A 24,189-nucleotide genomic window follows, 5' to 3' on the forward strand; every position below is an offset into this window, starting at 1 on the left:
ATTTTGGGAGAAAAACCAGCTGCATGAATATAGGATGAGAGATATCTTAGTATGGACAAGTTTGGATTTTTAAAAGTCTGTTTTTTTCTAGGTATTTTCAATAACTACATAATTCTATTTGGTGTTTTCACCTTCTTATTTGCAAGGATCTGCTAACAGAACATCTTATAGCTAGAAAATATATTAACATATTTTTGTCTTTATATAGTTCTTTAGTCAATAGAGTATACTCTAATAACTTTAAAGCTGCTAAAATGCAGGTTTTTGCACTTTATCATCTTGGTCTATCACATTAGCATTTTCCTAGAAGAACTGAATGAATTTTCTTCTACCGATTGCCATATTTTATCTGAGCCCATTTTTATTGATGATTGTCCATTTCTCCCTACTTTTTAAATACAAAATATCTTACTTCAAAATTCTAATTGAAATTCCAATCTACTTTTTCTTTCAATTAAAATATTAATATAATTTAATATATATTAATATAAATTATAATTTAATATACATTATATATTAATATTAATATATTAATATAATTTAATATATAATATAATTTAATGTTGTTTCACTCTTCTTGATCGACTTAAACTTTTGCACTAAGGGTCTGTGCTGTGTGAATCAAATTATTTATAAACATTTCCCCGTGCAGATTTATTGTCTCTATATGCTTATTCCTGTTTCTTGTTTATTATAGTACATGATACCTTTATCATAGCAGTATACAAATTTATTATTTTCATAGACATTATTTTCATTATTTCATAGACATAGAAACAGAAATGTTTCATTCTAATAATATTGGTTATCTTTAAAAATCACATTGTTAAGTATGAATAAAAATAAATTTAAAATTATGAAATTAAATATGAAATGTATATTTTATTTGAGATGTATTCCATCAATAGTGTTTATTGAGCTACTACCATATGCCAACTACAGGGTTAAATTTCATAAATCAATTAAATGAGTTTAATATTAACTTCCAAGCTGCATCCTTACTATGTTTAAAATAGTTTGCACTATATAAATATCAGCCATAAATTCTAAATAACGAAATATGGATTTTATTTAGTGTTCGTGTTTTTCATTCTTTTTGTTGTTTCATTCTGCTATTCTTGCCAAATAATACAGGGCTTTCTCGTTAGAAACAACAATAATAGCCGCTATTTACTGAGTGCTCCTCTGTCCCCTGGATTTAGTTACATTATTTTTAATTTGTGCAGCAATCTTGTAACACAAGTGAATAAATCCTTATTTTAGAGATGAGAAAACTGCAGTTCTAAGAGGTGATCTTGCTCAAGATCCCAGCATTCTCTATTGTTAAAAGAAGGGGTCAGGCCCTGTTATTTGCCTTTTTAACTGTACAGTGTTGTCTGTGGCTATTATACAGGGTCAGGTCCAACTTGGAATTATATTCTGAACCCAAGTATTTAAAATACTTTAAACATGAAAGTATTTTGGGCCAGGCGCGGTGGCCCACACCTGTAATCTCAGCACTTTGGGAGGCCAAGGTGGGCGATCACGAGGTCAGGAGTTTGAGACCAGCCTGGCAAACATGGTGAAAACCCGTCTCTACTAAAAATACAAAAATTAGCTGGACGTGGTGGTGGGGGGCCTGTAATCCCGGCTACTCGGGAGGCTGAGGCATGAGAATCGTTTGGACCCGGGAGGTGGAGATTGCAGTGAGCTGAGATCATGCCATTGCACTCCAGCCTGGGTGACAGGGCGAGACTCCGTCTCAAAAAAAAAAAAACAGTATTTTGGGTGTTAATGCTAATGTCATATCATTATAAGGGTCATATCAACTTGACCCTGTCTGTTCTTGACATACTACTACTTTCAAAAGATTCCAGCCGAGTGTGGTGGCTTGCGCCTGTAATCCCAGCACTTTGGGAGGTCAAGGCAGGTGGATCACTTGAGGTCAGGAGTTCAAGACCAGCTGGGCCAACATGGCGAATCCCTGTCTCTATTAAAAATACAAAACTTAGCTGGGTGTGGTGGTGTGCACCTGTAATCGCAGCTACTCAGGAGGCTGAGGCAGGAGAATCACTTGAACCCGGGAGGCGGAGGTTGCAGTGAATCGAGATTGCACCACTGCACTCCAGCCTGGGCAACAGAGTGACACTCTGTTTCAAAAGAAAAAAAAAGATTTCATGCAACAGCATAGGAGAAACTTAGTTTTCCTTTTTATCTTCTATATAAACAGATGCAAAACTAGCAATAATGTTTTGTATTTGTATAATTTTGGTTTTGAGGAGATAATTTAGTTTTTATGTGGTTCATTTTAGGAATTTTTTTCATTTACATTTACAAAGCATTATCTTTATTTTTAGTACAAATCAATCAATAAAAGAATGAAGCATCTTTATGAGAAGTCAGCTTATTAAGAACTTCCCCTTCCAAACTTTTTCAACCATTCAGAGCAAAGTTACCTATATTATTAGCTACTGGACAAAAAGCACAAGCTTCTTTCTTTTCCACCCCGAAGTTAACAGGCTTTACTGTCATTTGCCCTCTCTTCAGTCCCTTCACCTTTTTCTCACTCTTCTTTCTTCTGTGGGGCTCCCTCAGCCTCACTTAAGGTTCCCAGTGCCCTGTGGTTCCCATTTCCTCTCTCTGATTGTATAAAGGAAAAGCTGATATAGTCATGTAAACTTATTAGTTACCTATGCTTGACAACATGCAGCATGTCTTGCAGAGATCTTGGTTTTTAGAGTCAGACAGACCTGGATTCAAACTGCAACTCTATCACTTAGTGGGACCAGGTGCAATTTATACCATCTCTCTGACCCTCACTTCCCTTATCTTTAGAATGCAGATTATAATACCTAACTTTGGGGTATTGAAAATATTAAATAAGACAATGCATGAAAAGTCACACGGTATCCTATTGTCTTGCTTACTACTATTATTATTGGTGAGGTTACTCTTTACGGAAACTTACGCACATTCAAGTATTTTGCTTTGTTTTGTTATAGACAGTCTTGCTCTGTCACCCAGCCTGGAGTGCAGTGGCATGATACTAGCTCACTATAGCCTCAAACTCCTGTGCTCAAGTGATCCTCCCACCTCAGCCTCCTGAGTAGCTAGGATTATAGGCACGTGCCACCGTGCCTGGCTGATTTTTAAATTTTTTTGTAGAGACGAGGTCTTGCTAAGTTGCCCAGGTGGGTCTCAAACCCTTGGGCTCAAGTAATCCTCCCGCCTTGGCATTACAAAGCACTGGGATTATACTAAAGTATTTTTTTAATCTCTAAACTTTTATGGTATCTTTAATTATGCTGTGCAAGACATTTTCCACCCTTAAATGAGTGTTAGCCATTTATCATTATGTGGACAGTTGGTTGAGAAGACAGCAAGTGATCCTCTGGCCTTGACTGGCTTTTAAGAGTAATCTAGGATTGGCAGCTGGGGAAAGGGGGTACATAAGTCCATGGTCTTACTCCCCTTTTTATTATTTTCCCATAACTTATTGGGATAAAGGTGGTATTTGGTTATATGAGTAAGTTATTTAGTGATGATTTGGGAGCTTTTGGTGCACCCATCACCCAAGCAGTATACACTGCACCATATTTGTAGTCTTTTATCCCTTGCCCCAAGTCCCCACAGTCCTTTGTATCATTCTTAGGCCTTTGCATCTTTATAACTTAGCTCCCACATATCAGTGAGAACATATGATTTTTGGTTTTCCATTCCTGAGTTGCTTCACTTAGAATAATAGTCTCCAATCTCATCCAGGTCACTGCAAATACTGTTAATTCATTCCTTTTTATGGCTGTGTAGTATTCCATCATATATGTATATGTGTGTGTGTGTATATATATATGTGTGTGTGTGTGTATATATGTGTGTGTGTATATATGTGTGTGTGTGTGTGTGTATATCAGTTTCTTTATCCACTTGTTGATTGATGGGCATTTGGGTTTGTTCCACGACTTTGCAACTGTGAATTGTGTTGCTGTAAACATGCCTATGCAAGTATCTTCTTAATATAATGACTTCTTTTCCTCTGGGTAGATACCCAGTAGTGGGATTGCTGGATCAAATGGTAGTTCTACTTTTAGTTCTTTAAGGAATCTCCACACTGTTTTCCATAGTGGCTGTACTAGTTTACATTCCCAACAGCAGCGTAGAAGTGTTCTCTGATCACTGCATCCATGCCAACATCTACTGTTTTTTTATGTTTTGATTATGGCCATTCTTGAAGGAGTAAAGTGGTATTATTGCACTGTGGTTTTGATTTGCATTTCCCTGATCATTAGTGATGTTGAGCATTTTTTCATATGTTTGTTGGCCATTTCTGTATCTTCTTTTGAGAATTGCCCATTCCTTAGCCCACTTTTTTTTATGGGATTGTTTGTTTTTTTCTTTTTTAATTTTTTTTTATTATTACTATAAGTTTTAGGGTACATGTGCACAATGTGCAGGTTTGTTACATATGTATCCATATGCCATGTTGGTGTGCTGCACCCATTAACTCGTCATATAGCATTAGGTATATCTCCTAATGCTGTCCCTCCCCCCTCCCCCAACCCCACAACAGTCACTGGAGTGTGATGTTCCCCTTCCTGTGTCCGTGTGTTCTCATTGTTCAATTCCCACCTGTGAGTGAGAACATGCGGTGTTTGGTTTTTTGTCCTTGCGATAGTTTACTGAGAATGATGGTTTCCAGTTTCATCCATGTCCCTACAAAGGACACGAACTCATCATTTTTTATGTTTGTTTTTTTCTTATTGATTTGTTTGAGTTCTTTGTAGATTCTAGATATTAATCCTTTGTCAGATGTACAGATAGTGAAGATTTTCTCCCACTGGGTTGTCTGTTTACTCTGCTGACTGTTCCTTTTGTTCTTTGCAAAAGCTCTATAGTTTAATTAAGTCCCAGCTATTTATCTTTGTGTTTTTGTTTTTGTTTTTGAGACAGAGTCTCGCTCTGTAGCCCAGGCTGGATCTTGGCTCATTGCAAGCTTCACCTCCCAGGTTCACACCATTCTCCTGCCTCGGCCTCCTGAGTAGCTGGGACTACAGGCTCCTGCCACCACACCTGGCTAATTTTTTTGTATTTTTAGTAGAGACGGGATTTCACCACGTTAGGCAGGATGATCTCGATCTCCTGACCTCATGATCTGCTCGCCTCAGCTTCCCAAAGTGCTGAGATTACAAGTGTGAGCCACCATGCCCGGCCTTATCTTTGTTTTTATTGCATTTGCTTTCGGGTTCTTGGTCATGAAATCCTTGCCTAAGCCCATGTCCAGAGGGGTTTTTCCAATGTTATCTTCTAGAATTTTTATAGTTTCAGGTTTTAGGTTTAGGTCCTTAATCCATCTTCAGTTGATTTTTGTATAAGGTGAGAGATGAGGATCCAGTTTCATTCTTCTACATGTGGCTAGCCAATTATTCTAGCATCATTTGTTGAATAGGGTGTCCTTTTCCAACTGCATGTTTTTGTATGCTTTGTGGAAGATCAGTTGGAGTATTTGGGTTTATTTCTGGATTCTTTATTCTGTTCCATTGGCCTGTGTGCCTATTTTAATACCAGTACCATGATCTTTTGGTGATAGTTTGAAATCAGGTAGTGTGATGCCTCCAAATTTGTTCTTTTTGCTTAATCTTGCTTTGGCTATGTGGGCTCTTTTTTGGTTCCATATGAATTTTAGAATTGTTTTTCTGATTCCATGAAGAATGATGGTGGTATTTTGATGGGGATTGGATTGAATCTGTAGATTGCTTTTGGCAGTATGGTCATTTTCACAACATTGATTCTACCCATCCATGAGCATGGAATGTGTTTCCATTTGTTTGTGTCATCTATGATTTCTTTCAGCAGTGTTTTATAATTTTCCTTGTAGAGATCTTTCGACTCCTTGGTTAGGTATATTCCTAAGCATTTTTTTTTTGCAGCTATTATAAAAGGGGTTGAGTTCTTGATTTGATACTCTGCTTGGATGCTGTTGTATAGAACTACTGATTTGTGTACATTAATCTTGTAGACAGAAACTTTGCTGAATTCTTTTATCAGTTCTAGGAGCTTTCTGGAGGAGTACTTAGGGTTTTCAAGGTAAATGATCATGTTGTCAGCAAACAGTGACAGTTTGACTTCCTCTTTACCAATTTGGTCGCTCTTTATTTCTTTCTCTTATCTGACTGCTCTGGCTAGGACTTCCAGTACTGTGTTGAAGAGGAGTGGTGAGAGTGGGCATCCTTGTCTTGTTCCAGTTTTCAGAGGGAATACTTTCAACTTTTCCCCATTCAGTATTATGTTGGCTGTGGGACTGTCATAGATGGCATTTATTACATTGAGGTATGTCCCTTGTGTGCCAATTTTGCTGAGAGTTTTAATCATAAAGGGATGCTGGATTTTGTTGAATGCTTTTTCTGTATCTATTGAGATGATCATGTGATTTTTGTTTTTAATTCTGTTTATGTGGTGTATCACATTTATTGACTTGCATATGTTAAACCATCCCTGCATCCCTGGTATGAAACCCACTTGATCATGGTGGATTACCTTTTTGATGTGTTGTTGGATTCAGTTAGCTATTCTTTTGTTAAGGAGTTTAGCATCAATGTTCATCAAGGATACTGGTCTGTAGTTTTCTTTTTTGGTTATGTCCTGTCCTGGTTTTGGTATTAGGGTGATGCTGGCTTCATAGAATGAAGTAGGGAAGGTTCTTCCTTTCTCTATCTTGTGGAGTAGTATCAAAAGGATTGGTACCAATTCTTCTTTGAATGTCTGTTAGAATTCTGCTGTGAATCCATCTGATCCTGGACATTTTTTTGTTGGTAATTTTTAAATTACCATTTCAATCTCACTGCTTGTTATTGGTCTGTTCAAGGTATCTAATTCTTCCTGACTTAAGCAAGGAGAGTTGTATTTTTCCAGGAATTTTTCCCTCTCTTCTAGGTTTTCTAGATTATGTGTGTAAAGGTGTTCACAGTAGCCTTGAATGATCTTTTGTATTTCAGTGGTATCAGTTGTAATGTCTCTATTTATTAGTGAGGTTATTTGGATTTTCTCTCTTCTTTTCTTGGTTAATCTTGCTAATGGTCTATCACTTTTATTGATCTTTTCAAAGCACCAGCATTTATCTTTTGTATTTTTGTTTATTTAAATTTCATTTAGTTTTGCTCTGATCTTGGTTATTTCCTTTCTTCTGCTGGGTTTGGGTTTGGTTTGTTCTTGTTCCTGTAATTCCTTGAGGTGACTTTAGAATGTCAGTTTCTGCTCTTTCAGTCTTTTTGATGTAGGTGTTTAGGGCTATGAACTTTCCTCTTAGCACCACCTTTGCTGTATCCCAGAGGTTTTTGTAGGTTGTGTCATTGTCGTTCAGTTCGAAGAATTTTTTTAATTTCCATCTTGACTTCGTTTTTGACCCAATGCTTATTCAGGAGCAGGTTATTAAATTTCCATGTATTTGCAAGGTTTTGAAGGTTCCTTTTGGAGTTGATTTTAGTTTTATTCTACTGTGGTCTGAGAGAGTGTTTGATATTTCAATTTTCTTCAATTTATTGAGGTTCATTTTATGGACTGTCATGTGGTTTATCTTGGAGAAGGTTCCATGTGTTGTTGAATAGAATGTGTATTCTGCGGTTGTTGGGTGAAATATTCTGTATGTTAAGTCCATTTGTTCCAAGGTATAGTTTAAATCCATTTTTTCTTTGTTCACTTTTTGTCTTGATGACCTGTCTGGTGCTGTCAGTGGAGTATTGAAGTCCCCCTCTATTATTGTGTTGCTATCTATCTCATTTCTTAGGTCAATTAGTAATTGTTTTATAAATTTGAGAGCTCCAGTGTTAAGTGCATATATGTTTAGGACTGTGATATTTTCCTGTTGGACAAGGTCTTTTACCATTATATAACGTCCGTCTTTGTCTCTTTTAACTGCTGTTGCTTTAAAGTTTATTTTGTCTGATATAAGAATAGCTATCCCTACTCACTTTTGGTGTCCATTTGCATGAAATGCCTTTTTCCATCCCTTTACTTGAAGTTTATGTGAGTCCTTATGTGTTAAATGAGTCTCCTGAAGGTAGCAGGTGGTTGGTAGATGAGTTCTTACCCATTCTGTAGTTCTGTATCTTTTAAGTGGAGCATTTAGGCCGTTTACATTCAATGTTAGTACTGAAATGTCAGGTACCCTTGCATTCACAGTGCTATTTGTTGCCTGTGTACTTTTGGTTTTTTGTTTATTGTTTTGCTTTATAAGTTGTATTTTTGTTTTATAGGTCCTGTGTCATTTATGCTTTAAAGGTGTTCTGTTTTGATGTGTTTCCAGGATTTGTTTCAAGATTTAGAGCTCCTTTTAGCAGTTCTTGTAGTGGTTGCTTGGTAGTGGCAAATTATCTTAGCATTTGTTTGTCTGAAAAAGACTGTTATCTTTCGTTCATATATGATGCTTAGTTTTAATGGATACAAAATTCTTGACTGATAATTGTTTTGTTCAAGGAGGCTGAAGATAGGACCCCAATATCTTCTAGCTTGTAGGGTTTCTGCTGAGAAATCTGCTGTTAATCTGATAGGTTTTCCTTTTTAGGTTACCAGGTGCTTCTGTTTCACAGCTCTTAAAATTCTTTCCTTCGTCTTAACTTTGGATAACCTGATGACAATGTGCCTAGGCAATGATCTTTTTGCGATGAATTTCCCAGATGTTTTCTGTGCTTCTTGTATTTGGATGTCTAGGTCTCTAGCAAGGCTGGGGAAGTTTTCCTTGATTATTCCCCCAATTATGTTTTCCAAACTTTTCGAATTCTCTTCTTCCTCAGGAACACCAATTATTCTTAGGTTTGGTCATTTAATGTGATCCCAGACTTCTTGGAGGCTTTGTTCATATTTTCTTATTCTTTTTTCTTTGCCTTTATTGGAAGACTTTGTCTTCTAGCTCTGAATTTCTTTCTTCTACTTGTTAATGCTATTGCTGAGACTTTCCAGAGCATTTTGCATTTCTGTAAGTGTTTCCAATGTTTCCTGAATTTTTCATTGTTTTTTCTTTAAGCTATCTATTTCCTTGAATATTTCTCCTTTCACTTCTTCGTTTTTCGAATTTCCTTACATTAGGATTCACCTTTCTCTGGTCCCTCCCTGATTAGCTAAATAACTAACTTCCTGAATTCTTTTTCAGGTAAATCAGGGATTTCTTCTTGGTTTGGATCCATTGCTGGTGAACTAGTGTGATCTTTTGGGGGTACTAAAGAGCCTTGTTGTGTCCTCTTACCAGAGTTGGTTTTCTGGTTTCTTCTCATTTGGGTAGGTTCTGTCAGAGGGAAGGTCTAGGGTTGAAGGCTGTTGTTCAGATTCTTTTGTCCCTCTGGGTGTTCTCTTGTTGTAGTACTCTCCCCCTTTTCCTATGGATGTGGCTTCCTGTGAGCCAAACTGCAGTGATTGTTGTCTCTCTTCTGTGTCTAGCCACCCAGGAAGTCTACCTGGCTCCGGTCTGGTACTGGGGGTTGTCTGCACAGAGTCCTGTGATGTGAACCATCTGTGGGTCTCTCAGCCATGGATACCAGTGCCTGTTCTGGTGGAGGTAGCAGGGGATGCAGTGGACTTTGTGAGGGTTCTTAGCTTTGGTGGTTTAATGCTTTATTTTAGTGGTCGTTGGCCTCCTGCCGGGAGGTGGCGCTTTCCAGAGAGCATCAGCCATGGTAGCATGGAGAGGGAACTGCGGTGAGCAGGGCCCTAGAACTCCCAAGATTATATGCCCTTTGTCTTCCACTACCAGGGTGGGTAGGGAAGGACCATCAGGTGGGAGCAGGGCTAGGTGTGCCTGAGCTCAGACTCTCCTTGGGTGGGTGTTGCTGTGGCTGCTGTGGGGGAGGGGGGTGAGATTCCCAGGTCACTGGATTTGTGTACCTAGGAGGATTATGGCTGCTTCTGCTGAGTCATGCAGGTTGTCAGGGAAGTTGGGGAGAGCCGGCAGTCACAGGCCTTACCCAGTTCCCACACAAACCAAAGAGCCTGTCTCACTCTCACTGCCCCACACAACAGTCCCAAGTCTGTTTCCAGGCAGTGGGCGAGCCAGGCTTGAAAACTTGCCCAAGGCTACCTGCCTCCTAGCTGTGAAAGAAAAGGGCTTGCTTCTCCCCTTGCCTGTGGAGTTTGCATCCCAGATGTCCAGGAGGCTTCTTGTCCCGTTCAAATTGTTATACAGTTCAGCTAGAGATTTCCTTCTCCCTATGGAGTTTTACCCGTCTTTCCTCTGGCCACCCCCTCAATGGATCCCTATGGTACCAGGTAGGAATGGCCTGCTTGGGGACATAGTGAGCTCCCAGGGCCTTTCTGCTGCTTCCACTACCCCTGTATTTTGCTCCACCCTCTAAATTGACTCACCTCCAGTTAAGGTCAGAAACCTCTCCTGCAAACAGACCTTCAGTTTCTCCATTCTGGGGGTGTGTTCAGGAGACGAGGCTCTCCCTTTCCCACTTCCGTAGTTGGGGCACTCACAGTATTTGGGGTGTCTCCTGGGTCCTGCAGGAGCAGTCTGCTTCCTTCAGAGAGTCTGTGGCTCTTCTCAGGACTGCTGGTTTGTTCTTGCAGTCTATCTGGGCTAAAATTCACAGTGCGAGCCTCCACATACTGCTCTATCTGGAGGTGCACTCTAGATCTGCCTCCCATCCACCTCCACTTTTTACCCTGTTTTCTTGGTGAAACTACAGAGCCTATTAGAGAGTGCCTCACAAACTTTGGAAACAAGGAGGCCTGGGATCCTTTTTTCTGGATCATGAACGTAACTTGTTCAAGTCCAAGACTGCCATCTGTTTGGGCCCCTTCTTTTAGGCTGCCCCTTTGTGAGTACAGGCTCTACTTGACATCACCTGGCCTCTCAATCATCTGCCCTAAGGCTTCCTTTATAAATCTTTAAGCTTTCTGGAAGTATGATATTTCAACCAGCGTTACAATTTTCTTTTAATTCATAGTTTAAGAAACTTCCTACCAGCACAGTTTTTGGCTAGCTGCTACACAGGTACAAAAAAGTGTAAAATATATAAGACATTATTTTTTTAAAGATGCCATCCAGCTAGAAGGAATCCAAGAAACGAGGATACTTTTGGTGTAGCATATATGTAAGTACGGTTAGTTAAGTATGGTTGGTAGGACAAACAGAGTGTGTAGGTGAAGATTGTGGATTTCAGGCAAAAGGCATGAATGAAGTTATAGAGCAGGGAAAATATGGGGCAGGTTTTAGTTTGAACTTGGAGTAGGAGTCCCGGAGGGGAGACTGTAGGAGATAATACTGGAATTTGCAAAGCAGATCATGTCCCTCCTTTGTTCAAAACTTACAGCTTCTCATCTGATTTAGAGAAAAAGTCTAAGTCCCTAGTGGCCTACAAGCTATCACACAATATCCTCCCTGTGCCTCAATTCCCATTTCCCATGACTTTCTTCCTTGCTTCCCCTTCTCTAGCTATATTAGTCTCCTTGATCTGGCCAATAGAGATTCCACCTCAGGGCTTGTTTCCTCTGCTTGAAGCTCTCCTTTCCCACATGGCTGCATGGCTCACGCCTCTTTCAGGTTACCTTTATCAGAGAGGTCTGTCTTGATCTCTCTGTATCACACCCCGAGCCCCACTCCAGCCACTTCCTATTCCCTGTACTTTGCTTTATTTTACTTCATAGTGTTTAGGATATCTATATGCTTTTATTATTATTGCCTTTGTTTTTGCTATTAGGGTGTGATGGTGTGTGGAAAGTGCTACCCCCAAATACAGCATTTTTGGCATACTGAATGTTTAAAGCTAAAGGAAATTGAGAAAACCACAGAAGCAGAAAGGTCCCTTTGTCTTTGTCATTCTCTTTCTTTGACATCCTTCCACCTTTCTCCCCTGAAGCCATGAAAAGAATTCTCTGACCTAAAAGTAGATCATAAGACCCTCATGTGACAAGTGTCTGCCCTATACATGGAGGAAAGGAATGAGTACACAGAGACACAGAGAAAAATCTGAACAAATAGGACTTGCTAAGTTCCCCTCAGTACATTAGGTCATATCTGCTTTTTGTCCACTCATACTTCTACATGACTATCCATTCTTTATCAAACCTAAGCAGAAAATAAACAGTTTTCCCTGGTTCTTTGGGTCTTCATTTCTGAAGGCACCTGTGTTGCATAAAACTTTGGTTACATAAAATTGTTAAGCTTTTCTCTTATTGATCTGTCTTTTGTTATAGGGGGGTCAGCTACGAACCTTGTGATAGGAGGGAAATATATTACTTTTTCTCCTTTACAAGTGTATGCCCCTGATCGAGAAGATTTTATGCACTGTCATATCCCTGGCCCCCAGAACCAGTGCCTGGCACGTGGCTCATATTCAAATATTTATTGGACAAAAAAGAAAATGACTGCAGCAAAAAGAGTGTGAGGGAGGGAAGGAGTTGGATATGGATCCTATGGTAGTTTATGTTCCAGGCAAAGGAATAAAAATTTAACGTATTAGTCAGTGGGTAGCCACTGAACGGTTTGAAGAGTGGAGTAAAGGCAAAAGCATTTAGTTTAGGAAGATTAATTTGGTGATAAGGTGTAGGATGGATTTTTTTTAAGTCACATGAACTCCCCAATCCTCCCCAATCCAGCACTCTGCCACACAGCTCTATGTGCTTTTTTAAAAAATGACTTTTAATCTTGAAATAGTTTGACTCACATGAAATTGCTAAACAGTACAGTAAATGCTCTTTCTGTACTTTCCCCCAGTTTCCCCAGTGACATCTTACATTACTGCAATACACTGTCAAATACAGGAAAATGACCTTGTTACTATACTGTTAACTCAGGTGCAGACCTTAGATGGATTTCATCAGATTTTACATGCACCTTTTCTGGGGGATGTACAGTTCTATAACATTTTAACGTGTAGATACATGTTTTTTAATATTTCCGGGTCTGACCTTCTTTAACACCACTCTCCTGGTTCTTGGACTCTCGTCATTTACATATGAATAAAGTGGATGGCCTGTTGTTTTATTTGATGTTCTTCTGCATTGTGTTCCAGGTTGGTAGATAGCCTTTCCTTTCTACACCAAAGATGCTTTTAAAATTTTACTCCACCAGGATTGACAAATCATATTGCAGTTGTCCCTCGATATATGTGGATGGTTGGTTCCAGGACCACCCCCACCAACACACACACACACACACACACACACACACACACACACACACACACACAGAGTATACCAAAATCTGCATATACTTAGCCTTGTGGAACTCAAGTATATGAAAAGTCAGCCCTCTGTTTACATAGATTTCCCACATACTGGGAATACTGTATTTTCTATTTGCATTTGGTTGAAAAACATCCACCTATAAGTGGACCCTACAGTTCAAACTCATGTTGTTCAAGGACCGACTATATATACTAGGTCTTAATTTTTTAATGTTTATTTTAAAACTAGTACATTACATTATTTCTTTCTGTTGGTCACTTGTCTACTTAGAATTCCTTTATATCCTTTCTGATAGTAAAATATTTCCACAAGATTGTTAACAGGGTTCTAAAGTTTTTTCCTTTGTCTAACCAGCCCTACTAATTAGAAATATATTTCTTATAAACAATTTACCAATAATTGCAGAATTGACAAGGGTGGTAGGTTGAAGGAGATTAACTAATTATTTAAAGTCCAACTTTGTGTTGGTAAGTTCTTATTCATTCTTTTTAACTTTTTAAGATATTCTGCTAGCCATATTATATTACTAAAAGCTGACTTTCTTAGTTTTTATGTACTGTGGGACATATTTAAAGTGATTTACAGGCCTTCCAAAACAAATTGTTAAAGTTAAAATCTTATAGTTTAATTCTTGCAGCTGTGCTATATGTATATTTTTTATTTTTTTAAGACAGGATCTCACTGTGTCACTATATATATTTATATATGTGCTGTATGAGATAGATGTGCTATATATACTTTATATACTTATATGTTGCTGATGTTTAATATAGTAATTGATGTTCTTTAATAGGTTTCTGAATAAATATGCAGGCCTAGGTGTGAAGTTGAAGAAAAACCAAAGTTTATCTGAATGTACTTGATATATTTCTTAACAGGTTCTGAGTTCTGTCCGCACAGAATGGGACCCACTGGATGTTCGCTTTGGCACCAAACAGCCTTATCAGGTGTTCACAGTGGAGCACTCCATAAGTGTAGACAAAGAGCCCATGGCTGACAGCTGCATCTATGAATGCATTCGGAATAAAATCCAGTGTGTGTCAGTCACCAGAATACCACTAAAGTCAAAGGCCATCAGCTGCTGCAGGAATGTTACTGAAGACAAACTGATTCTGGGCTGTGAAGATTCTTCGCTAATTCTTTATGAAACTCACCGTAGAGTGACTCTCTTAACACAGACTGAACTTTTGCCTTCGTTAATAAGCTGCCACCCAAGTGGTGCCATTCTGCTAGTTGGCAGCAACCAAGGGGAGTTGCAAATTTTTGATATGGCTCTATCCCCTATTAACATCCAACTATTGGCTGAAGATCGCTTACCCAGGGAGACTCTGCAATTCAATAAATTATTTGATGCCTCCAGCAGTCTTGTTCAAATACAATGGATAGCTCCTCAGGTTGTTTCTCAGAAGGGTGAAGGTAGTGATATCTATGATCTCCTCTTCCTCAGGTTTGAAAGAGGACCTTTGGGTGTGCTGTTGTTTAAACTAGGTAAGTCAAGGAAAGTGATGAGTAAGTAAATTAAAATGTTTATGATAGTGACATAATTAAGGCAATAAAACTATTCTTAGAATGTAGATTTTTCTATTTATCATCCCATAAATATGTTTGCCTTGCAAATATCCATATAGTTTCCTTTTGTGGATGACTTTTTAACTGCCAAAGGAACACTAGATATTGAATAATTTGGAAATTGCACTAATTGGCAATCATGATGCTTCAAAAGCCCTTTTACATTTGATACGCTCTAAAATAAACTACACTACTAAATAATTCCTTAAGAAATGGACATGTGAATATTTGAAAAGGACTTACTTTGTCCATTGAAAAATTCTGTGTTGTAGGAATGGAATAACTTTTCTATAAAAATTATTTCAGATTATTGGTGTCTGTTGCTTCCCAGACTGGAATTGTGTGAAGCAAGTGTTTGAAAAGAAAGCAGATATTTAGTTAGAATTTGCTGAAGACACCTGTATAACTTTGTTTTAGTTTGTCTTTTGGATAAAAATATTCAAAAGGATAGATATTTTTATAGATGTTGATAAGTTAATAGCTATAAAATTATATATTAATGTAGCCCATTTCAACCAAGAGAATTTTTTTTTAACTTTTATGTAGGTTTGTGGGTACACATGCAGATTTGTTATATAGGTAAACGTGTCATGGGGGTTTGTTGTACATATTATTTCATCACACAGGTATCAAGCCCAGTACCCAATAGTTATCTTTTCTGCTTCTCACCCTCCTCATATCCTCCTCCCTCAAGTAGACCCCAGTGTCTGTTTTTTTCTTCTTTGTGTTCATAAGTTCTTGTCATTTAGCTCCCACTTATAAGTGAGAACATGCGGTATTTGGTTTTCTGTTTCTGCATTAATTTGCTAAGGATAATGGCATTCAGCCCCGTCCAAGTTCCTGCAAAAGACATTACCTCGTTCTTTTTAATGGCCGCATAATATTCCACAGTGTACTACATTTTCTTTATCCAATCTGTGATTGACAGGCATTTAGGTTGATTCTATGTCTTTACTATTGTGAATGGTGCTGCAACAAACATTTGTGTGCATGTATCTTTATGGCAGAATGATTTATATTCCTCTGGATATATACCCAATAATGGGATTCCTAGGTCAAATAGTAGTTCTGCCTTTAGCTCTTTGAGGAATTGCTGTATTGCTTTCCACAATGATTGAACTAATTTACACTCCCCCCCTCACAGTGCATAAGCATTCCCTTTTTTCCACAACCTTGCCAGCATCTGTTATTTTTTTACTTTTTAATAATAGCCATTCTGTGTGGACCCGGGAGGCAGAGCTTGCAGTGAGCCGAGATCGTGCCACTGCACTCCAGCCTGGGTGACAGAGCAAGACTCCGTCTCAAAAAAAAAATAGCCATTCTGACTGGTGTGTGATGGTATCTCATTGTGGTTTTAGTTTGTATTTCTCTAATAATCAGTGATACTGAGGTTTTTTTCATATGCTTCTTGGCTGCATGTATGTCTTCTTTTGAGAAGTGTCTGTTCATGTCCTTTGCCATTTTTATTTTTATTTTACTTTAAGTTCCAGGATACATGTGCAGAACGTGCAAGTTTGTTACGTAGGTATACATGTGCTGTGGTGGTTTGCTACACCTATCAACCTGTCATCTAGGTTTTAAGCCCTGTGTGTATTAGGTATTTGTCCTAATGCTCTCCCTCTCCTTGCCCCCCACCCCCAACAGGACCTTGTGTGTGTTGTTCCCCTCCCTGTGTCCATGTATTCTCATTGTTCAACTCTCACTTATGAATGAGAAAATGTGATGTTTGGTTTTCTTTTCCTGTGTTAGTTTGCTGAGGATGATGGCTTCCAGCTTCATCCATGTCCCGGCAAAGGACATGATCTCATTCTTTTTTATGGCTGCATAGTATTCCATGGTGTATATTCCACATTTTCTTTATTCAGTCTATTATTGATGGGCATTTGGTTGGTTCCATGTCTTTGCTATCATAAAGAGTTGTGTAATAAACATACGTGTGCATGTGTCTTTATAGTAGAATGATTTATATTCCTTTGGGTATATACTCAGTAATGGGATTGCTGGGTAACATGGTATTTCTGGTTCTAGATCCTTGAGGAATCACCAAACTGTCTTCCACAATGGTTGAACTAATTTACATGCCCAGCAGTGTAAAAGTGTTCCTATTTCTCCATAGCCTCACCAGAATCTATTGTTTCTTGACTTTTTTTGTTTTTGAGACAGAGTCTCCCTCTGTCACCCAGGCTGGAGTGCAGTGGTGTGATCTCAGCTCACGGCAACCTCCACCTCCTGGGTTCAAGCGATTCTCCTGCCTCAGCCTCCTGAGTAGCTGGGATTACAGGCATGTGCCACCACACTTGGCTAATTTTTATATTTTTAGTAGAGACAGGGTTTCACCATGTTGCTCAGGCTGGTCTCAAACCAGCCTCAAGTGGTCTTGAGCGGTCTCAAATCCTAACCTAAAGTGATCTGCCTGTCTCAGCTTCCCAAAGTGCTGGGATTACAAGTGTGAGCCACCACACCTGGCCTCTTGACTTTCTAAATAATCACCATTCTGAACTGATGTGAGATGTATCTCATTGTGGTTTTGATTTGCATTTCTCTAATGATCAGTGATGATGAGCTTTTGTTCATGTTTGTTGGCTGCATAAATGTCTTCTTCTGAGAAGTGTCTGTACGTATCCTTTGCCCACTTTTTGATGGGGTTGTTTGTTTTGTTCTTATAAATTTGTTTAAGTTCCTTATAGATTCTGTATATTTATTAGACCTTTGTCAGATGGGTAGATTGCAAAAATTTTCTCCCATTCTGTAGGTTGCCGGTTCACTCTGATGATAGTTTCTTTGACTGTGCAGAGGCTCTTTAATTTAATTAGATCCCATTTGTCAGTTTTGGCTTTTGTTGCAATTGCTTTTGGTTTTTTCGTCATGAAGTCTTTGCTCATGCCTGTGTCCTGAATGGTATTACCTAGGTTTTCTTCTCGGGTTTTTATAATTTTGGGTTTTACATTTAAGTCCTTTATCCATTTTGAGTTGATTTTGTGTAAGGTGTAAGGAAGGGGTCAGTTTCAGTTTTCTGCATATAGCAGCACCATTTATTAAATAGGGGATCCTCTCCCCATTGCTTGTTTTTGTGTCAGGTTTGTTGAAGATCAGATAGTTGTAGATGTGTGGTGTTATTTCTGAGGTGTCTCTTCTTTCTGTTCTATTGGTCTATATATTTGTTTTGGTACCAGTACCATGCTGTTATGGTTACTGTAGACTTTAGTATAGTTTGAAGTCAGGTAGTGTGATGTCTCCAGCGTGTTCTTTTTGCTTAGGATTGTCTTGGCTGTATGGGCTCCTTTTTGGTTCCATATGAAATTTAAAGTAATTTTTTCTAATTCTGTGAAGAATGTCAATGGTAGTTTTATGGGAATAGCATTGAATCTGTAAATTACTTTGGCTTTGCCTACTTTTTAATGGGTTTGTTTGTTTTTCTCTTGTAAGTTTGTTTAAGTTCCTTATAGATGCTGGATATTAGACGTTTGTCAGACACAGTTTACAAATATTTTCTCCCATTCTGTAGGTTGTCTGTATACTCTATGCATAGTTTCTTTTGTTGTAATTGCTTTTGGCGTCCTTGTCATGAACTCTTTGCCTGTTGTCCAGGATAGTATTGCCTAGCTGTCTTCCAGGATTTCTATACTTTTGGGTTTTATATTTAAGTCTTTAATCCATTTCCAGTTGATTTTTATGTATCAACCAAGAGACTTTAAAATAAAATTTTATTATGATGATTCACTTGCCTATTGTAGCTTTGCATTACTAGCTGTGCCCTGAAATATATGATATACTTTAGGTAGATTTCTACAATTTAACATTCTTGAGAGAACCTCATTTAGATGTAAAAAATAAATTTTAATTAATGTACATTATGGCTACTTGAAAACATAGAAAGGTAAATACATTTTAAAACCCTTTATGGAATTTGGCTCTGTGATACAAAGTTAGGTTTTTAAAGACATTGTAGTGTTTGTTAAATAGCTTTCAATTTACTTTGTTTTTTTTCATGGAGCTGCTTGTCTCTGAAGTTGAATACATGAAATAAATCTAGTGAACATGATTTGATTTACCTGAAAGATATAATGCATACAATGTGAGACCTATGTTCTTTTCACATAATAAAAATGCAGCTAAATCTATTCATAATGTTAATATTGTTCAAGAAAAAAATGTTTGGAGTCTCATTTATTATGAGATAATCCAGTTATACTTTGCCTAACTACATGTTTAACAGTTGTATGTCTCCATACACAACACTAATTAAAGTGGATGTTTGATGTTTTGCGTGTCTGTTAAAACACACACACATGCATGCACTCATGCTCTCACACACTCTCTCTCTTCCCGCCCCCTGCCCTTCTTTCTCTCTCTCTCTCAATCTCTCCTTTCACCCTCTCTCTCAATCTCTCCTTTCACCATCTAAATTACCCAGTTACCTGTCAAACAGAAGGCTTTCTGCCCATGTACACCTAGCTTTTCTTCAGCCCTCCCTTGTGGGCCTACTCACAACAGCTTTGCAAAAAGCACAGCTTTCTCTTCCTATCTCTAGCACATTTGCCTTCTTACTAAAGTAAACAGGCTCTCAGTGTAGGGATTTAGAGGGCCTCCTGCTAATTGCCAGCTTGTAAACTTAATTGGACTGTCTCCCTGGGCTCTGTTCCTAAATCAATTAGGCAATGAGTTGGCTGTCACCTCTTTTTCCCAAGAAGGTCTCTTGGAAGAGAATTATCCAATAGAAGTCAAGCATTCAAATGAAAAGGTGATAACTTTTGCAACTGACATTTATCATTTAAATTTTACTTTCAATATGACTCTTAAGTTTTATAGAATAGGGAAATTGTACAGTCTTATAGGCTCTTTAAAAGATCTAAATGTGGAATTTCCAAGGATTTTTTAAAGTTTTGTTTCTCATTTTTAATGTATAAGATTAATATTTATTACAAATTATTTTTCCTGGGAAGAGTAGATTCCTTGAAATAGAAGATTCCAACTAGCAGATTTTTTAAAGAAAACCCAGTATAAAGAACAGATTTTTCTTATGATCTGCTACTAAATACATCCAAAAAAATTAATATACTTCTTGAATTTGTCAGTGCTGATTCTGGGCATCCATGTGGAGTTTTCATGTATAATTCAAGTTACTGCATATATAAACAGGTAGTTGCATGTGCAGTTTTCCCACTAGGGAGCATTTATGAGATTTTTTTTTTCAGATGCTTGTTATGCAAGCCTTTGGAAAATTTGACATGAAAGGTGTAGCTTACAATTTAAAATTGTAAAGATAGATCATGGATCGTAGTTTAAAATAGAATGCTTTCATATGTAAACGTGACAGTGCCTAATGCCAATATGCTAAGATTTTTGGAGTTAGACTCTTAGATTAGGTCAGTTAATGTAATGTTGAAGGAACATTGCTCCAAGGCTAGAGCTTCCATTTCTTAATCCTTACAATGATCACATAAATGTGTTGGGCATTAAAAGTCCATCATTCTTGTTATTAGAAGAATTCAAAGATTATGTCTTCCTTAGGAGGTAATTAGAAGTATCATTACATGGAAGCCAAGAAATGTTGTTTTATAGAAAGCAATATGTATTCAGAATCTCTTTATGTGGCAATAATTATAACATTTCTTCATATATAGAGTGAGATTAATTTTAAAAAGTGGAGGCCCTAATTATACTACTAAGATATTAAAGCTTTTCCATTCTCACCAGTACCTTTTCCAACCTTCACTGTTCTCCTTAAACTCACATTATCAGCTCCCTATTCCTCTCAACAGAGCATCTCACGTTTTGTCAGTTCATTAAGTTTATCTGCTTCTTACCACGCCCCCACTCAACCACTTATCAATATGCACATGAATCTTTCCCTCTCAGTTCAGTGAAAAAGGATCCCTTCCTCTTGTCCAAGACTAGTGCCACTACTATATTCTCTGTGGATCCCATAACATTCCCTTTGACACCTTTACTTTGTCACCCTCCCTGGCCCCATCTATCTTGGAACAGCAGCAGATAAACAGGCCCAAGCTACACCATAAAAACAGACTAACGAAACTTTTCCTTAAAATGGTTTCCCCTCTGTTACTGATCTAATATTCACCTTTTTTTCATAGCCAAACTCATTGAAATAATACTGAACATTGCTTTTTCTCTGCTTCTTCACTTCTCACTCCTCAGAACACTGCTCTGGCTGTATCTTCCACGGTGTCTTGGAACTGCTCTTAGAAAAGTCACCAGTGACTTCCTACTTGATAAATACATTTCTCTTATGTTGTTTGATGACTTTTCAGCATTTGATGGTTGCTGACCACTTCTACTATCACAGAACCCTCATCAAACAGCCTTCTATGATCCCAAATGCAAGTTTCTATCACTTTTTTATGCTCTTTTTCTGCCTACTCATGAAAATGTTGAGGCCATCCAGGGTTCCATTTTTAGCCCTCATTTTGTGCAGGTTTAGACTTTATTTTCAGTTTTGTTATCTGATCTCTGACTCCAGCCCACACCATTCCTGACTCCACATCCACATATTCATCTGGCTTGCTGAATACCTTCTCTTGGATGTACATGTGTGCCTTAGACTCATTATGTGCAGACATAAAGTCATCTTTTTTCTCTCCAACCCTGCTTTTCCTCTTGTATTCTTCTTTTTGGTGAACGGTACAATTATTCAGATGGAACGTCCAAGTCAAAAGTCGTTCTAGAATCCTCCCTCACTCCTAATGCCACATCCAATTGGTGACCAAATCCTATCGATTCGCCCTTCTAAATACAGTCAAAACATTTCATTTAATTCAGCCTCAATGTCATTGCTTTAATGTAGACCTTCTCTGTTTTACCATGATCAAGCAGAGGTCCTGTATCTATATTCTTCTGCCTTCCAGTCTTGTCATCCTACTCCGCAGTTAATCCCCTGAGTGCTATCCTAGTGATCTTTCTAACAGTACAGATTTGGTCGTGGATTCTCCAGCTTGAAATACTTCATGTCTTTTGTGGGAACATGGATGGAGCTGGGGGTATTATACCTTAGCAAACAAACGCAGGAATGAAAACCAAATACTGCATGTTCTTACTTATAAGTGGGAGCTAAATGCTAACAACTCATGAACACAAACAAATGAACAGCAAACGCTGGGGTCTACTTGAGGGTGGAGTTTGGGAGGAGGGAGAGAAGCAGAAAAGGTAACTATTGGGTACTGAACTTAATACCTGGGTGATGAAATAATCTGTTCAACAAACCTCTGTGATATGAGTTTACCTACGTAACAAACCTTCACATGTATCCCCAAACCTAAAATAAAAGTTAAAAAAAAAAAAAAGAAATACTTCAGTGGTTGATAAGCCCTTTCCTGCCACTTGGTCTTTATCTCCCCAGCTGAGTTGCACCAGTGTAGCTTCCCAGCCCTGGTGTGTGCTCTCACACTCACTCCTTCCATGTTGGTGATGATAGTATTCCCTTTGCCTAAAGTGTCCCCACAGTGCCCTCATAGAGTGTGCAAAGTTAGGAAAAGGTTAAATGTTCAAGTGATGATGTTAAAAAAGAGGTAATTAAAGCTAACATCTTCACTCTCATAGAATTTTTAAAATCACAGGCAACGTGTGTATGTGTGTGTATGTCTGTCTGTCTCTCTTTCTAAAAAACAAACAGCATGATTTTTCTCTTAGAAATTTGGTACAAAGCAATTTTCCCCAAGAGTTATTTTCAAAGAGTTATTTTAACATTATACTTTACCCAAGTGGTATTAGGTAATTTATTGCTGAAAATGCTAGACACTTTGTTAGATGCCTAGTCATCTTAAAATTGGATCTCATATAATTTAAAATGAATTTTTATTCTAGACAGCATTCTACTTTCTTCAAACTAGAGTGATGATGAATTTTAAAATGCAGTTTATTGAGGTATAATTTACCTAAATAAAATACACACATTTAAAATGTACAGTTAAGGCCAGGCGCGGTGGCTCATACCTGTAATCCCAGCACTTTAGGAGGCCGAGGTGGGCGGATCACCTGAGGTCAGGTGTTTGAGACCGGACCAACATGGTGAAACCTGTCTCTACTAAAAATACAAAAAAATTACGTGGGTATGGTGGCACATGCCTGTAATCCCAGCTATTCAGAAGGCTGAGACAGGAGAACCGTTTGAACCCAGGAGGCAGAGGATGCAGTGAGCCAAAATCGCGCCATTGCACTCCAGCCTGGGCAGCAAGAGCAAAACTCCTTCTCAAAAAAAAAAAAAAAAAAAAAAAAAAGTACAGTTCAATGAGTTTTGACAAATGTATATACCCTGATGATTACCACCACAATCATAATATAGAACATTTCCATCATCCCAAAAAATTCTCTCAAGGCCCTTTTCAGTTAATTCCCATCTCTCCAGAAGCTAATGAGCATTGATATGCTTTCCATTATAATAGATTATATTTGCTCATGTCCTTTGCAGCAACATGCATGGAGCTAGAGGCCATTATCCTAAGTGAAATGGCTGTAAAACAAAGTCAAAAACTGCACATTCTCATTTATAGGTGGGAGCTAAACAGTGGGTACACATGGACATACAGAGTGGCATAATAGACCCTGGAGACTCCAAAAGGTGAGAGGGTGGGAGAGGGGTGAGGGATGAAATATTGCCTATTGAGTACAATGTTCACTATTTGGGTGATAGGTACAGTAAAAGCCCAGACTTCATCAATGCAACGTATCTATGTAACACAAGTACACTTGTATCCCTAAATCTATAAAAAACATTTTTTAGGTAAAAAAATAGATTCGATTTGCCTTTTCTAGAATTTCATAGAAATGGGATCATGTAGTAGGTACTCTTGTGTCTTGGTACTTTCGCTCGGCATTATTCTGTGAGAATCTTCGATGTTAGTATGTATTTCTGTATTTTTTTGTTACATTACTGAACAGTAGGTCATTATGTCAATACACCACAATTTTTTTAACTTTTATTTTAGGTTCAGAGGTACATGTGCAGGTTTGTTTTATAGGTACATTGCGTGTCTTGGGGGTTTGGTGTACAGATTATTTCATCACCCAGGTAATAAATACAGTATTTGATAGGCAGTTTTTCAATCCTTACCATCTTCCCACCCTTCACCCTCAACTAGGCCCTGTTGTCTATTTTTCCCTTCTTAGTGTCTGTAAGTACTCAATGTTTAGCTCTCCTGTATAAGTGAGAAATGTGGTATTTGGTTTTCTATTCCTGTGTTATTTCATTTAGGATAATGGCCTCCAGCTGCATCCATCTTGCTGCAAAGCATATCATCTCATTCTTTTTTATGGCTATGTAGTATTGCATAGTGTATATGTACCACATTTTCTTTATCCAGTCTACCGTTGATGGGTATTTGGTTTGATTCCAAGTCTTTGCTATTGTGAATAATGCTGTGACAAACATACGTGTGCATGTGTCTTTATAGTAGAACAATTTATATTTCTTTGAGTATATACCCAGTAATGAGATTGTTGGGTTGAATGGCA

General features: G+C 38.1%; 1 protein-coding gene across 7 annotated transcripts in view; it reads left to right on the forward strand.

Annotated features, from left to right (window-relative positions):
* The window catches only part of WDPCP (WD repeat containing planar cell polarity effector), a 515,554-nt gene that overhangs the window by 180,601 nt on the left and 310,764 nt on the right, over positions 1–24,189 (forward strand). For all 7 annotated transcript variants that reach the window (XM_055241570.2, XM_063617935.1, XM_063617936.1 and 4 more), the window contains one exon: positions 14,031–14,640. In XM_055241570.2, coding sequence (XP_055097545.1) covers positions 14,031–14,640 — 610 coding nt within the window. The remainder of the gene's footprint in view (positions 1–14,030; positions 14,641–24,189) is intronic.

Source organism: Symphalangus syndactylus, chromosome 14, assembly GCF_028878055.3.
Source record: "Symphalangus syndactylus isolate Jambi chromosome 14, NHGRI_mSymSyn1-v2.1_pri, whole genome shotgun sequence".
Taxonomy (NCBI): Eukaryota; Metazoa; Chordata; class Mammalia; order Primates; family Hylobatidae; genus Symphalangus; species Symphalangus syndactylus.